Source organism: Equus asinus, chromosome 9, assembly GCF_041296235.1.
Source record: "Equus asinus isolate D_3611 breed Donkey chromosome 9, EquAss-T2T_v2, whole genome shotgun sequence".
NCBI lineage: Eukaryota > Metazoa > Chordata > Mammalia > Perissodactyla > Equidae > Equus > Equus asinus.
This window is the reverse complement of record NC_091798.1, coordinates 30,344,204-30,359,030: the sequence shown is the minus strand read 5'-3', so window position 1 is coordinate 30,359,030 and position 14,827 is coordinate 30,344,204. Positions and strand designations below refer to the sequence as shown.

The following is a 14,827-nucleotide window of genomic DNA, read 5'->3' as shown; positions in this document are numbered from 1 at the left end:
GGAAACTGAGGAACAGAGAAGGCAGTGAGTCAGCCAAGGTCACATGACAAAACAGTGTCAGAGCTGGACCCAGATGCCCCAAGTCTTAACCTGGGGCCCTGGTTTCTTGGGGCCTGTGCTCAGAGCTGCCTCCTCATGCTAGGAGCTGGCACGAGTATAAAGGACTGACCCATGGGCCTCTGGGTGCCCCACATCCCTTCCACCCTGCCTTCTGCAAGTCCTCTTCTCACATTAAATGCCCTAAGGCAGCTGTGGGGAAGAAAAGGCAGTAAAGGGGCCCACAAAGTGGGTTTTCCACCCCTAACTCATATCACTCCCTGGTTCACACCCGCTGACGGCCCTGAGCCTATGGGATGGGGCCCAACCCCTCAGACCCCCTGCCCCCACCTGCCTCCTCTTACGGGCACCAATATGTCCGAAACTCACCCTGGTCTTCCCCTACCTGCCTCTTTGCACACGTCGCCCTCTTCCCCAGAGAGATCCTTTCCATGAGTCTCAACTCCTGTGCCACACCCCCCATCCTCCAAGCCTGTCCCACCCATCCAAGCCACCTTCTCCAAGCAGCCTCCCCTCCCCGACAGCCGGAAAAGATCCCTACACTTCTGGCCCCCAACAGCCCTCTGGCCTGGCCCTCTCAGCATCTGATCCCACTGGGTGACATCTTGTGTAGGGAGGCAGCTAGGCCATGTGGCAGAGGCCATGGGCTTGGGTAGGGGAGGCGCCTGGGACCCTTGGGCATATCCTTCAACCTTGCTTAGCCTCAGTTTCCCCTTGTAAATTGCTGACTGCCACAGTCCCTGCCTCTGGGTAAAATAAGATGATTCCAAGTTTCCCATAATGGTTAAAAACACAGCGTTTTAAAAACCAGCCTCTGCCGTTGACCCGCTGTAGACTAGGACAACTGTCTCAACCTCTCAGGACCTCAGCTTCCAACTCTGGAAAATGGGGTTAGTGATGTTGCCTACATGCCGCGGTTGTGGAGGGCGTTAGGAAGATGTAGGCAACACGCTTCATAAAAATGTCCCTGAAATTGCTACCACTGATTGAGCACTCAAAGTGACAGGTGGCACACTAAATGTGAACATGCAATAAATGGCAGCTTTGATTAATAATAATATTAAATAATGAAGACGATGATGGTCAGGCCTTGCTCCTCCACTGGACTGCCTGCTGCCTGAGGTGAGACAGGCCTGGCCCGGTGACGCCCTCTCTGTGTGCCTGGAAGCCCCCAGTTGGGGCAGGATCCCATGTCGCTGTACTCCTGGAATCCCCATGGAATCTTCTCCTCTGTAATCCACGCCCTCACTTTACTGGCTATTTGATCATGGCTGCCTCCTGCACTGGACCGTGAACCCTATGATGGCAAAACCGCAGAGGCTCCTAGTTTCGGCTCACCCAGCACCCAGCCACTCATGTTGGCACACAGTAGGTGCCCACCGAAGAGCTGTTGGCTGAATGACTGACAGAATGAGCAGATGTTTGGGGACTGAAGGGTGGATCCGCTCAGCCTGGGGGCGTGGTCCCAGGATTGGGCTCCCTCGTGCCTGGCTGCCCCTTGCCCTGCGCAGACTCACCTGCTTGTACTTGTACAAAAGCAACAACAGCAGCAGCAGCAGCAAGGCCATGATGGACATGCAGGCGACCAGCACCGGTGTGAACAGGGGCTCGTCGGGGGGCTGCATGCTGGCTCCTGGGAGGGGCAGGCAGAGGAGTGAGTGGCACAGTGGGCCTTGAGACCCCTGCCCCCACTGAGACCAGGCCGGGGCACTGCCTGGAACACAGTAGGTACTCAATAAATGCTTGTTGACTGAACAAAGCGTCCTCTCACCAGGAAGCCCCCAGAGCCTTCCAGAGCCTCCCCCAGCCTGGGGCAGGGAGGACAGCCTGTCCAGCTCTGCTCAGGCCCAGCCTCAAACCTGCCCAGAGTCACAGCCTCGGTGGCTGGGGGAGCCCCTCAGGTCACGCAGCCCCACCCCTGCCAGGGCAGGGAGCCTCTGCAGAGCCTGGCCTAGTGCCCGCCATGGCTTGCCCACCCCTCAGTGACGGGGCTCATCACCTCCACCTCTGGGCAGCTTGGACGTGAAGGCCTCCTGGAGGTCAGACTGATGCCTGCCTTCCCAGTGGTACACACAGCCCTTCCAAGGGTCTGGAAGCTGGGCTCCTGGGCCCTCTTCCCGGATCAGTAACCCCAGCTCTCTCGATATGTTCTGAAGGGCAGTCTCCATCACCTTGCCCAGAGCAACAGCGTGGGTCTGAGGCCAGATCTCTTGTCTGCCACTTAAGAGGTATGTGACATCGAACCTGTGACTTCTCCCTGAGCCTCAGGTTCACCATCTCCCAAGTGGGAAGGAACATGGTACTAACCTCTCAGGGTTGTGCGAGGTCGTTGAGACAATGCCTGGCGCAGTGCAAGCGCTCAATAAATGTTGGCTTCGTTATTTTTAACATACGACCACCAGCAGCGAGACTGAGAGCAGCCACAGGTGGCTAGGTGTGGGGTCGGCCAGGGCAGCAGCTGCTCCAAGGCCAGCTGCTCGGGCACCTGGGGGGCTGCTTCTGAGCCAGGCAGAGGCTCCCGCCCTGTGCTCTCTGGGCCCTGGGAGACTTGCTGGGACCTGGCACACAGTGGGTGTTGAAACCTGCTTGTCAGAGGCTGGAGGGTGCACGGGCCTCTCAGAATCAGAGCACTAACCCATATGGAGCCTTTGCACAGCACAGAGAGAGGCGTCCCTTCCCCTGGACAGCCAGCTTGCGTTACCGCCCAGGATGGACACCAGCCCCGCTCTTGGACAGTGGCCCCGAATGGATAGGACGGTGTTTCTGGCAGGAAGGGAGTCTGGGAGGGATGCAGAAGGCCATCAAGGCTGGCCCTGGGGTGGGGATGGGCCGTGTTCACTCATCATTGCCTGTCTCCCTTGCCAGACTCTAAGCTCCGTGGAGGTACTGCTCCCCTGCACCTGGCATACAGTAGATGCCAAATACACACTTGGGAATGAATGAGTGAGTTAAAGTGCAGGAATATGAGCAGAGAGGCCCAATGCGGCCATGCTTGCCTCAGGCTGCATTCTTCTCTAGACCTCAAATCTGCTTCTGCTCCTCTCTCTTCCCACTACTGCAGTCCCACCAGTTCTAGACTCCTCTGTCTTGCTACTTCAGGAGACCTTTGGCCAGAAGGGGCGAGGAGTTGGACCCAGAGAGGTAGAACTCAGTATAGCTCCACTTTGGGACTCCGGCCCTGGCTCCCTGGGGGTGGGGCAGGTTCCGGGCGCCTCCCATCCTGGCCTGGCGAGGAGGGGCGAAGACTCACCCACAGAGATGGACCAGAAGGCCTGGGAGCTGTTCCCCATGCTGTTGTGGGCCCTGCACTGATACGTCCTGTTGTATTCCAAGGTCCCAACAGCCAGCTGGCTCTGGACAGTCACTTTGTGGAAGGGCTCCTGGCTCAGGACCTCAGGGTGTGAGTCCTCCAAGACCAACACTTGGGCATCATCACATCTGGGAAGAGCAGAGCGTGGCTCGGAGTTTTGGGGTGCCCAGCCTCTGCCCCAGCCCCTCAGCCCGGGTGAGGAAGGTAAGCAGAGCCCACTTACCTTTCAGTGCGGCCTCCGCACTGCAGCCATGTCACATTAGGTTGGGGGTACCCAGAGGCCACACAGAGCAGGGCCTCGGAGCCATTGATAAGGGCTCTCGACACCGTTACCTCTGGGGGGTCTGAGGAGAGAAGGAGGAGCAGACGAGGGAGGGATCAGCCCCAGAGGCCCCACGTCCCCTCACCTGACCACCTCGCACTGATGCTTCTCGCCCCCAACCCCCAACCTCTCCCAGCTTGTCTCTCCAGGAGCCCCAGGACCCCAACTCCAGCTCCTGCACTCACATCGCAGGGTAAGTTCAAAGGTCAGAGTTTCCTCGCCTTTGGCGTTTCTGGCCAGGAATGAGTAGCGGCCGGCCTCAGAGGACTTCAGGCGAGGCAGGGAGAGGGTGGAGCTGTACCTGCGTGCGAGGAGAGGGTGTCCAAGGTGAGGCCCAGCCCTGACAGCCCCCACCAGTGAGCTCAGATAACCACCCTAAGGTGCTTTGTTTGATTTTCGGTAAAGTGTCCAGGGCACAAAGGCCTTGGCTGAGCCAGGTTCCCAGGCTGGGTGCCACCAACACCTGGGAAAATCACCAACCCAACTTCCTTAACTGGTCCTCTCATCTGTAAAGTGGTTTGGTTCTGTGGTTTAGTAGACGTGATGTCGGTACGGTGCTGACACTGGGAGGCACGTCACGGGCACCACCGAATGTATCTACTTCCACCACCACCCCCGGCTCAGCCATGCCTGCGGCAAACGCCAGCGCCCCCGTCAACTGTCATCCCTGAAACACTGCCCCTGCCAAGAGGGACTGTGAGAGGGACGAGGGGCAGGATGCAGCCGTGGGGCTACAGGGACCAGGGTTCAAGCCCCAGTGCTGCCATTTCTTAGCTGTGTGACCTTAGACAAGTTCTTAAACTCTCTGATCCTTCGCTCCCTTTCCACGGTGGGTGATGCTTATGGTAGGTAATTCACAGACGTGGCCTGAGGATTAAAGAGCTATGTATTCAGAGGGTCACTTTTGGCACTCAGGTTCACTGTGCCCTTTATGACAGAAAAGGACTGGAAACAAGTGCAAACCACGAAAGCTACCCTCAGCTGATTCCACGCAATTTTTGGTGTTATTCTTTTGTTAAGCTCGATTTGATAATTTGTCCATAATGAACATGTATTGTTTAGGTAATAAATAAGTTTTTAAAAAATAAATTTCAGCAAATTAGCAGCTCTTCTTTGGGAGATGTCTGCGGCCGCTCCTTTAAAACCCATGGTGCTCACAGGTCAGTCTCACGCAGCCCGACCTCTGGCGTATGGAACCCCTCTGCACGTGTCAGTTCTTGGCATAACTAACATTTACTTCTTAAACTGAAAGAATTTAACTTTTTTGGATGACTCAAAGTCACCCTTCTGGACACACCCACGCCATGAGCTAAGTTCGGTGGCTGTTTAGTGCCCGGGCTTGTCTGCCCTGGGATGAGTGGACCCAGACCACTATGTTCAAGGGGATCTCCCTGGTTCCTCTCCACAATGTCCCTGTTGCTTATGGACTCCTGAAACCTGCGCGTGGACCAGCCCCCTCCCAAGCATCTGCACACTCCAGATTCGGAACTTCTGCTTTGGATGAGGGGAAGCTAGAAATGCTGGCCAGAAAGGACGCCAGGGGAACCGGGGGGAACAAGAGGAGGACAAGGGAACATCCTTGTTGATTCTAACAGTTGACAAGGAAGCGCCCAGGAGTCAATGAGGTCTGGGCTTAGGGAGCTGGAAAACCCCAGAGAGCGTGGGCATTAGAACATGCACAAGGGACTATCAAGCCCAGGATGGCAAACAGGTCTCCTCTCATGAGCCAGTAAGGATGGAAGTACTGCCTGGAGCCTGTGTTGAGAAGGACTCTGGGGCTGCATCTAAACTCTGCAGGAAGGTGGCTTAGGGATATCTGTCATGAGTGTGGAGGGCAGCTATCACACACGCCCCACGTATTTGCTGTCCTTGATCGAGCTGTACTCTCTCATTCAAATAGAACAGGGTAAAGAAATGATTATTCTAACGTCTTTTCCTGTTAAAGAGGTATCCATGTTCCTCGTAGGGAGGAAACGCTCTAATTTAGACAACTACCTGGTTAGGCCACTCTGGATGGGAAAGTAAAATCCTAAGGACATAGTTCATAAGGAGAGAGGAAAAAAAGATTTCTAAAATGCTGTGCACGTGGGATGAGCAGGATTCTGGGAGCGGAGAGATGGGAGAAGAGAGGGTGTAGAGTCAGACAGCCCTTTTGAGAAGAGTTTTGAGCCTTTAGGAGAAGAGTGGCTAGTGAGAAATTCTCATGGGTGGGTGACCTCAGGCCTTAAAAGAGCTTCTGATGTATCTGCATTGGGTGATGTTAATTCCCTCTTCCCCCAAACCTGTGTATGTGCAGACGCCCTGTGCGATCACTGTACAGAGTACGTCTAGGAGTGGAAATCACTAGGATTGTCTTCTGCACTTGGATTAGCCATGAAAGAGGGGAATGGAGCAGACTGAGAGTTCTTAGATGACCTTGAGAATGCACACCCCCAAGACGTCGCAGAATTGTTGAGGAGGCCGTTGGATCTCCCGAGGATGTGGGACAGATGGGTATGCAAATTTGATCTAAGTCTTAAACACAGATGACTGATATTGAGGTTCTACATGGTCAAAGAAAGTGAGACCAGAAAGGGGAAGGGGCTCGCTCCAGGTCACACAGCAAGGTTGAGACACGGCCTGAGGGTCCTGACACCTGGCTGAAGCCTTCCCCCTCTGGCTGTGGGGCTGTGCAGACGGGAGCTGATCAGCGGTACCTGTATGTGTCCTCGACAGTGGTAAAAGTGAGCTTGGGTGGGTGGTCAGAGAAGGGTCCCCAGTAGGTCCAGTTGAAACCTTGTAGGCCTGGGTAGGCCTCCACCTTGACTGTGAGGTTGAGCTTCTCACCCACAGTCACCTCCTGGAGGAGGTTCTGCTCAGAGGTCAGGTTCAAGTAGGCACTCTCTGGGAAGGAGAACACACAGAGATCTGGCATTAATGGGAAAATGTCTTGGTTGGTGGGTTCGTTTGGTCATCTATCCATTGACCCAGTCACTCAGCTGGACCCTCCCTGGGTGCCTACCGTGTGCCAGGCACACAGTCCCCACCCTAACCAAGACTTGCCCTCTGATGTCTCCCTTCCCACCACCCGCCACGAAGCCTAAGGCTCCCAGCTATTCTCGCTGAGTCCCTGGGAGAACTTGGGTAAATTCCTATCCTTGCTGTCTCCACCTCCTTATTCACATAATGAAGAGGTTGAATATATCTGAGATGTGGTAACTTTTTGAAAACTATTTTAGCAGCAAAAAAAAATAATCTGTTGTTTTTTTCGCGCACCCCCACCCATTTCCCCTTCTGGTAAAAGTTCAGTCAATGCAGCTTCCACATCCAACTCTAAAATGGGCATGTGACCCAGGTCAGCCAAGCATGGTAATCTGTTCCCTTTGGACCAGTGATTGGTTTGGGGTAGGCACATGAGTCCATCAGTCCATGACACTCATTTCCATGATTTTTGTTGGAACTCTGGGAAAAGAGAAGCACTTGTTCTACTGGGGTTGCCAAGCCTGCTGCTGCTAGGGGTCCCACAAGAAAAATGTAGAGCTGAGTGGTGAAAAGTAACTGACTCTTGTCCACATAATCTGAACCCCTAGATCCAACTGTACCTGAAGCTCATATCTATGGGCTTTTTAGCTACAAGGCCAATAAAATCCTCTTTTGATTAAGCCAGTTTGAGTTGGTTTCTTTTATCTGTACCTGAAAGAATCCTGACTAGTTTCTTCTAATTAAATCTTGCATGAATTAAAAACAAACTGCTCTGGTTGAATCTCAGGCAAAGGAGTTGTGGTAAGGACTCCCATTCACTCAGCCTCTCACAGAAGCCCCTAAAATGCCTTGTTAAAACCTGAAGGGTTTGCAAAAAGCCCTGGACTAGATGATCTCTAAAAGTTCCTCTCTTTACTCAATTCTAGGAAATCTAAAATTCCCTCTTCTGCCCTGTGATATGCCTGCTCAAAAGCCTCCTATGGCTCCCCATTGCCTCCACTATTCAGACTGACAATTAAGGCTCTTCTCAATCCAGTCTCCCTATGCCTATCCAGCCATCTCCCCTTTTCCTACACACACACACACACACACACACACACACACAATGCTCCACCCATCTGGGTCTCCTAATGTCCCCTGAACACACCACAATCATTCCAACCTTGGACTTTGTGCTCAAGCCATTTCCTCCACCAGGAACCCTGTCTTCTTCCTCTCTTTGGTTTAGACTCTCATCCTTCAAGACTCATCCCCACCAGGGAGTCTCCACCCACCGCTCCAGGCTGCAGGGAGCTCTCCCTCCTCTGGACTTCTATTGCCCTTCTAGATGACACATTCATTGGGCACCACGTCTACACTCCTTCATGCATCTGGTTCTCCCTTCAGATAACTGTCCTCTCTCTCCAACTAGTTTGTGAGCTATTAGGGCAGGCTTTTGTCTTCTTCTTCTCTCTCTCCTCGTAGCCATCCGTCTATCTATCCATCCCTCCATCCATCCATCCATTTAAACTCCAACCACTTCCCACCACCTCCACCATTCCCACCCTTAAAAAGCCACCATCACTTTTAGCTTGGACTATTGCAGTAGCCTCCTAACTCATCCTTCCTTCTGCTTCTATCTTTGTCTCCCTACAGAGAGTCCTCCACAAAGCACCAGAAAACCATGTTAAATCTTGTTACTTCCAAGTCATCTTGTGTCGCTCCTTCACCTAAAGCCTCCAGTGGCACCCCATCTCTCTCAAGAGGAAAAGCCCAGGCCTACAGTAGCATACAGGGCCCTCCCCAGCTGCCTCTCTGACCTCCTCTTGTACCACTCCTCCTCTCATGTTCCACCCCAGCCACACTGGCCGGCTTGCTCCTTGCACGTGGCAAGCACAGGCCGGCCTTCAGAACACAGCTGGCCCCCTGCCGGAGCTCTCTTCCCCAGAGAGCTGCTCGGCTTACTCCTTCACCGACTCCAAGTCTTTGCTCCAACGTCAGCTTTTCAGTGACATCCTCCTTGATGATCACTCCATTTTAAACTGCAAGCCTTATAGAATTGGCTTGTTTTTTAATAACTTATTCTGCTCATTTCTTGTCTTCTCTCATCTAGAGCACAAACGTCACGTGGGCAGGGGTTTTTGTCTCTGTTTCATCGGCAGCTGTATTCTGAGCATCTGGAACAGTGTCTGGCCAGAAGAGTGAAGGAACACAAACATTTGCTGGGTGACTACTGTGTGCCTGTGCTAGAAAACAGACGGGATTAGAACCCGTAACTGGGGGACAGTTCACGCGCTCCTCTCCCCACAAAGCTCCCAGCCGAGCTCGCATCCCTGGCAAGCCCAGCGCATTGCTGGTGCTGTCAGGGTGGTGCCTCTCCTGCTTCCCCCCTCCCTCCCGTCTGTCTCCCATATCAATGAACACACGAGGTGTGGCCAGACCAGAATAACTCAGAGCCGTCCCACCCTGAAGGAACTCCCCTCTGGATTCCCAGCCCAGTGACAGCCACCGCCTCCCACCCAGTCACGTTCTCCTTCACCCCTTCATGCCAGCAGCCACCAAGTCTTGTCCATTGTCTCTCCTAAATGGCTTTGGATAACAGACTCTTCTGGCCCCACCATGATCCAGTGCCCTCTGTCATCTCCAGCCTGGACCACCGCGTCCACTGCCCTGGCGGTTCCCCAGCCTCCAGTCTCCCATCCAGCCCACACGGGGCATTACTCTGAGCCTTCTCAGGTTACATCTCCTCCTGGCGTGTACTCTGGGCCAGGCCCTGATCTGGCTACTGCATATCTGCAGATACGCATGCTCATGTAATTCTCACAGCAAACCTATGAGGCAGTTACTGTTAGTATCCCCACTTTGCAGATGGGGAAACAGAGGCACAGAGAGGTTAAGCAACCTGCTAGTCATTGGTGGAGCCAGGTGGAAATGTTGCCGGGGAGTGTGGGCTCCTGACCACCACACAGTGCCCTCTCTGTGCAATCTGATCTCATCACTCTCCTCTAGAACCTTCGATGGCTGCCCAGCAGAATACAAACCAAACTACCCACCCACTTAAAGTCTCCTCTACCCTCTAGACTCTGCCTCCATCTCTGCTCCCCGTGGCCACTCCTCACACCAATCCACATCCCTGCCGTTGTCAACTTCTTTTGATGTCTCAAATTCTCTTTGCTCTCTTTGCCTTCGGGCTTTGCGTATGCTGTTCCCTCTGCCAAAAATGCTGTTCCCCTTCCTTTCCCACCCTTCTGCCTGGCAAACCCACCTTCATTCTTCCTGTCCCAGTTTAGATGCGCCTGCGTCCAAGCCTGCATTGGGGGACCCACTCGGTGTTCCCAGGACACCCCGCTCTTCCCCCATGATCACACTGTTGGGCATTGTCTGTTTACATGTCCGTGCGATGTGAGTGTCCCAGGCAGGAAGGAGTGAATGAATGCGTGAATAGTGAAGTCCAGTAGGGAGCTACTGGACACTGATTCCAAAACAGAACAAAATGACGCTAAACCGAAATGCAGCAATGGAGGGAGAGAGGGCTTCTGGAGGAGGACCCGAGGGGGCTGCTAGAGGCGTGGCTCCCTAGCTGGGGCCAGGATGAAGGCATTCTAGCGAAGCTGTTCTTCAGTGTCTCCTTCTCTGCCGTCAGCTCCCTCCTTCTCAATCCCCTCATGCTCCTCCCTCCCCCAGGCTCCCCGCCCACCCTCCCCCACCACCCGGATGCTCACCTACCACCCGGAAGACCATGGAGGAGGAGCGGACGCCCTGGGCATTGGTGGCCACGCAGGAGTAGCTGCCGGCGTCTTGGAAGCCCACGTGACCGAGGCTGAGGATCAGGACTTTGTGGTAACGGTTATCACGGAAGTCGGATTGTTGAGAGATTGCGAGCTGCAGCCAGAAGGATGGAAATGTTGTACCAAGGTTGTTTAGGGATTGGAAAGGTCTGGGTTCAAATACTCAGCCTTTAAGGATTATTATTTGCTTTTCCTTGGACGAGAGACTGAACTCCGAGCCTCAGTTTCTTCATCTGTAAAATGGGACTAATACTGGCCCTGTTCCCCCAGGGCTGCCGTGGAGAGTAAATGAGAGTGTGTGCAGATGGCATGGGGCTGCGCCCAGCACACAGCAGCCACCGTGGAGGGGAGGGGTTCTTAGAAGCAGCCTAATGCCGTTCCCTCCTGGGAATGCTCTCTTCCTCCCTCTCTCCCAAGTCTTTCTGAAATTGCCCTAATATCCCTGGGCTTCGAAGGTGGCCTAGGAACCCCTTGTGAAGTCAGAAGTGAGCTGATGTCTGGCTCTTGTCTATAGGCTGGGGCAAAGGTCATGAGTCTACCCCCCCCTCATGACCTTTGCCCCACCCATACCCACAAGATTCAGTGGCATGGGGCTGAGTGCTGGTGGTGAGATCTTGGGTGAGTCCACTGCCCTCTCTGGGTCTGGGCCATGGCCTCAGCCCAGAGAGCCGGCTTGTGGTGGGGCTGGGGGCTTCAGCCTGCAGGACCTGGTGTGCTGGGAGGATGGGCAGACCTCACCCTGCTGTCTCCCCAGGGACTGACCTTGGTGTCTTCATGTTGGAGGAAGACGTCAAAGTTGACATCAACGTCACTGGCTGAGCACACGATCTGGGCAGTTTCCCCTTGAATCCGCACCAGCTCTGCAGGCTCCAGTGTCAAGGTTGGGGGCCCTGGGACAACTAAGGCCAGGGGAAGAGACCTATGAACACCCAGGCTGGAGATGTCACTCTGCTCCCTGCCATGGTCCGGGGTACTAGCCAGGACCCCCACCACATTCGCATCCCAAATCCTGAGAGGCAGCCTCGATGCCTCAATTTCCCCCCAGCAAGTCCTGTCTCCTAAATAGACCTTGAAAAGTCCACTTGCTTCAATCACCACCACCTCTCCCTGGTCCCCCTACCATTCTCTGCTCTGATCTCCTGCAACAGCCGCCTGGGAGATCTCCCGCCTCCCCTGTGACCCCTCCACAACTCAGCCCCCTCACGGCAGCCAGAGTGAGCTCTTACGAGTGTAGGGTGGATCAGGCCTCTCGCCTGCGCCAATATTCAGTGGCTTCCCGGCACTCAGAATGCAAGCCAAAGTCCTTCCCACATCCCCGGGCCCTGTTACTGACCGCCCAACCACCTGCTGGCCTCCGCTCAGCGCATGGTGGCCGCACTGGCCTCCTTCCCCACCGCAGGGCCCTGCACCGGCCCTTCCCTCCTGGAACGCTCCCGCCCCATGCTTTGAATGGGTGCCTGTTCTCGTCCTTCACATCTTTAGCTCCAACATTCCTCAGAGAGGCCTTCTCTGCGTAGTTTAGCTGGAGCAGCCTCCCCGCCACTCACATATCCAGCTTTCTCCGGCTTGGTTTCTTGTTCATCACGACTGGTGTGTTATTTACTTCCTCTCTAGTCTGTCTCCCCAGCAAATGGCAATTCCCTGAAGGCAATATCCCCAGCAGCGAGCCCAGTGCCTGACACGTGGTGGGCATTGAATTAATATTTGTGGCTGCTGCTGTTCTTGAAAGATAATCTAATCCAGTTTCCCAAGGTCAAGAGATGCTGCAGGACCCACTCAAGGTCACCGAGGGGGTCATGGCAGATCTAGGGCCCGAGGCCCTTGGCTCCCAGCCACCCTGGGGCTGTGCAAGATGAGATGCAGGGAGAGAACCCTGATGGCCTCTTTCGCCCACATAATGGGGCCCTTTGACTTCCTGGACAGAGTTAGTGGCCTCAGAGCCCAGGGCTTTGGGCCGGCCACGCCACCCTGACCCGGCCCTCATTACAAGGACCTGATTCCCGTCTCAAGCCCGAGTTCTGAGCCTGGCGCCCTGCTTACTCACCCCAGTCCTTCCAGAAACCAGACTCGTGTCCACCAGCCCGGCAGAGGCAAGGGGGAAAAGGGGTGAGACTTCACCATTGTCGCCCCCACAGTCTGAGCTGTCCCACGCTCCCACCACCACCTCCCTGTCCTTTGGCTCCCTGCTCCTCCTCCATGTGCCCAGTGCCCAACACCGGGCTGGCACTGAGCAGGGAATCCACATCTGAGGTCATGGGAGAGCTTCTTTCTGCTCCTGGAAGATTCAGAACCTGTTGCCACCTCCTGACTTTGTACCTGCAGTTTCTTCTGCTGAAGCAGATCTTTGCCGGCCACCTCCTTCTCATCATTTGCATCTCAGCTCAAATAAAATGTCATTCTCTCAGTGAGGCTCCCCTCCCCCCACCCCCCATGCTCTCTCTTCCATCACCTTATTCAATGATTTTCAAGGCGTGTCTCGTGGGCTGAGACAATGTCGCCCACCGAGTCATCGTCTTGAATGTAGTCTGTCTCCCTGCGCCCAGCACACCCTCTTGTTTTGCCCCAGTAAGTGCCCCACAGATGACTATGGCGCCATCGGAAGGAAGAAATGAAAGAGGAGGGATGGCCAGTTACTGCCCATCAGTCCGGGGCCCCAGCCACCACTCGTACAGCTGTCAGCTCTCTGTCCCTGCCCTCCAGGCCTGGCTTGCCCCGCCCTGCGCCACGCACCTTTCTGCACTTTAAGCCGGATGCTGATCGACGTCGCCGTCCTGCCGTCTACCCGAGCACTGCATTGGTAGTCCTGGCTCTCAATGAACTTGGCCTTGTGGATGGTGAAGCCATGCCATAGTGAGAAGGAGTAGCTGGTTTGGCGCAAGACAGGCCGGCCGCGCACCCGCATCAGCGAGACGCCAGCCTCCAGCGCCGGGTCGGTGAGCAGGCAAGGCAGTAGTGCATCCTGACCCTCCAGCACTGCCACTTCCTCGGCCAGAACCTTCCAGGGCCGAACAGGGTCTAGGGTGGAGGGGGATACAGAGTTACAACTGCCCTCCCTCCACCAGGCCGAGCAGTCCCTGGACTTGGGTGACAGAGAGGCTCAGAGACACTGATTATTTGCCTGAAGTTACATAAAACTAAGGAAGCTCAGGTGATGCCTGGGGCTCTGGAACCAGGTCCAGCCACACTACTTGATGCTGTGTGACCTTTTGCAAATGACTCAACCTCTCTGAGCCTCTGGGAAATGGGCATAATCATAGAATCTACCTCACAGAGTTATTGTAAAGACTACATTAAATTAGAAGTACTGCCGCAGGTCCTCGTTCATGGCATGAACTCAGTAAATGTAGAGCTGGTTCATTATGATTGCTAATATTAGGGCCCAGCCCTCCTGCCCATTCCTGGTGGGACCTGCTGGGCCAAGCCTCCTGGGAGTGGGCTCAGAGTCCTCACCTTTGACAAAGAGGTGGATGGTGGCGCTGCCCCCCAGGGGGTCTCCAGGCTCCGTGCAGCGATAGGTCCCCGTGTTTTGGAAGGTGGCATTATTCGTGGTCAGGATGCTGCCGGGGGCATCTGGGTCCAGGGTCCAAGATGGGGAGATGGGGCCATCCCATTCCACGCTGCCGTTGCCCACACATCGCAGGGTCACCCTTGTGCCTGGCTCCACAATCAGCTCAGGGCCACTGGGCTGTATCACTGGGACCCCCTGACCTGGTGATGGGGGGTGGCAGACATAAGAAAGGCCTGAGGGGACGCCCTGGGGCCATTCCTTGCCTCTGAGATGGGTGGTGTCCTGCCAGGGGTGGTGCTGGTGCTGGGGTTCAGCTGTGACTTGCGGGATCCCCCTAAACAAGTCTCTGCCCCTCTCTGGTCATTTGCTCAGCCTCCAACCCCAAACCTGCTGGGGGATGGACTGTTGTCTCTGATGTTCAGCAGGCCCCTCCCCTGAGAAAGGGGGGCTGGCAGGTTTCTCATCCTCCCACCCAGCTGCTGTCCCAGGGGGGTCCCCGGCCTCCTGCCTCAGTCTTCCCGGCTGTGATTGCATCAGTCTCCCCAGGAGTGGACTCCTTCAGCCCTGGGTCCAAAATGGGCTACTTCCCTGGTGGTGAGCCCGGGGTCTGGCTCAAAGCAGGGAGCTCAAACAAGCAAAGGAAGAAACACCACTGGAATGGCCATGGCAAAGTCCTCCGACTCAATTCATATGGGGAAGAAGGAAAGAGGTGTCGGATCTTAGCCTAGCAGAGCTAGAAAGTTCCAAGAGTCTTCTGTTCTGCTGCCTCCCACCATTGGACATCTGGTCTGTAGCACAGTGGGATGGTTCAGAAGCTCTGTGCCTCAGTTTCCCCACCTCTAAAGTGGGGACAAAAGTTGTACCCATTTATTGGGATGTCAGGAGGTTTAAATGCATAGGAA

General features: G+C 55.0%; 1 protein-coding gene across 2 annotated transcripts in view; it reads right to left on the bottom strand.

Annotated features, from left to right (window-relative positions):
• CSF1R (colony stimulating factor 1 receptor) overlaps window positions 1–14,827 on the bottom strand; it is a 29,844-nt gene that overhangs the window by 11,555 nt on the left and 3,462 nt on the right. For both annotated transcript variants that reach the window (XM_014852616.3, XM_044777837.2), the window contains exons 2-10: window positions 13,868–14,125; window positions 13,148–13,432; window positions 11,180–11,316; window positions 10,352–10,511; window positions 6,386–6,572; window positions 3,875–3,990; window positions 3,591–3,711; window positions 3,308–3,495; window positions 1,575–1,690 (exon numbers count right to left, since the gene is read on the bottom strand). In XM_014852616.3, coding sequence (XP_014708102.1) covers window positions 1,575–1,690; window positions 3,308–3,495; window positions 3,591–3,711; window positions 3,875–3,990; window positions 6,386–6,572; window positions 10,352–10,511; window positions 11,180–11,316; window positions 13,148–13,432; window positions 13,868–14,125 — 1,568 coding nt within the window. The remainder of the gene's footprint in view (window positions 1–1,574; window positions 1,691–3,307; window positions 3,496–3,590; window positions 3,712–3,874; window positions 3,991–6,385; window positions 6,573–10,351; window positions 10,512–11,179; window positions 11,317–13,147; window positions 13,433–13,867; window positions 14,126–14,827) is intronic.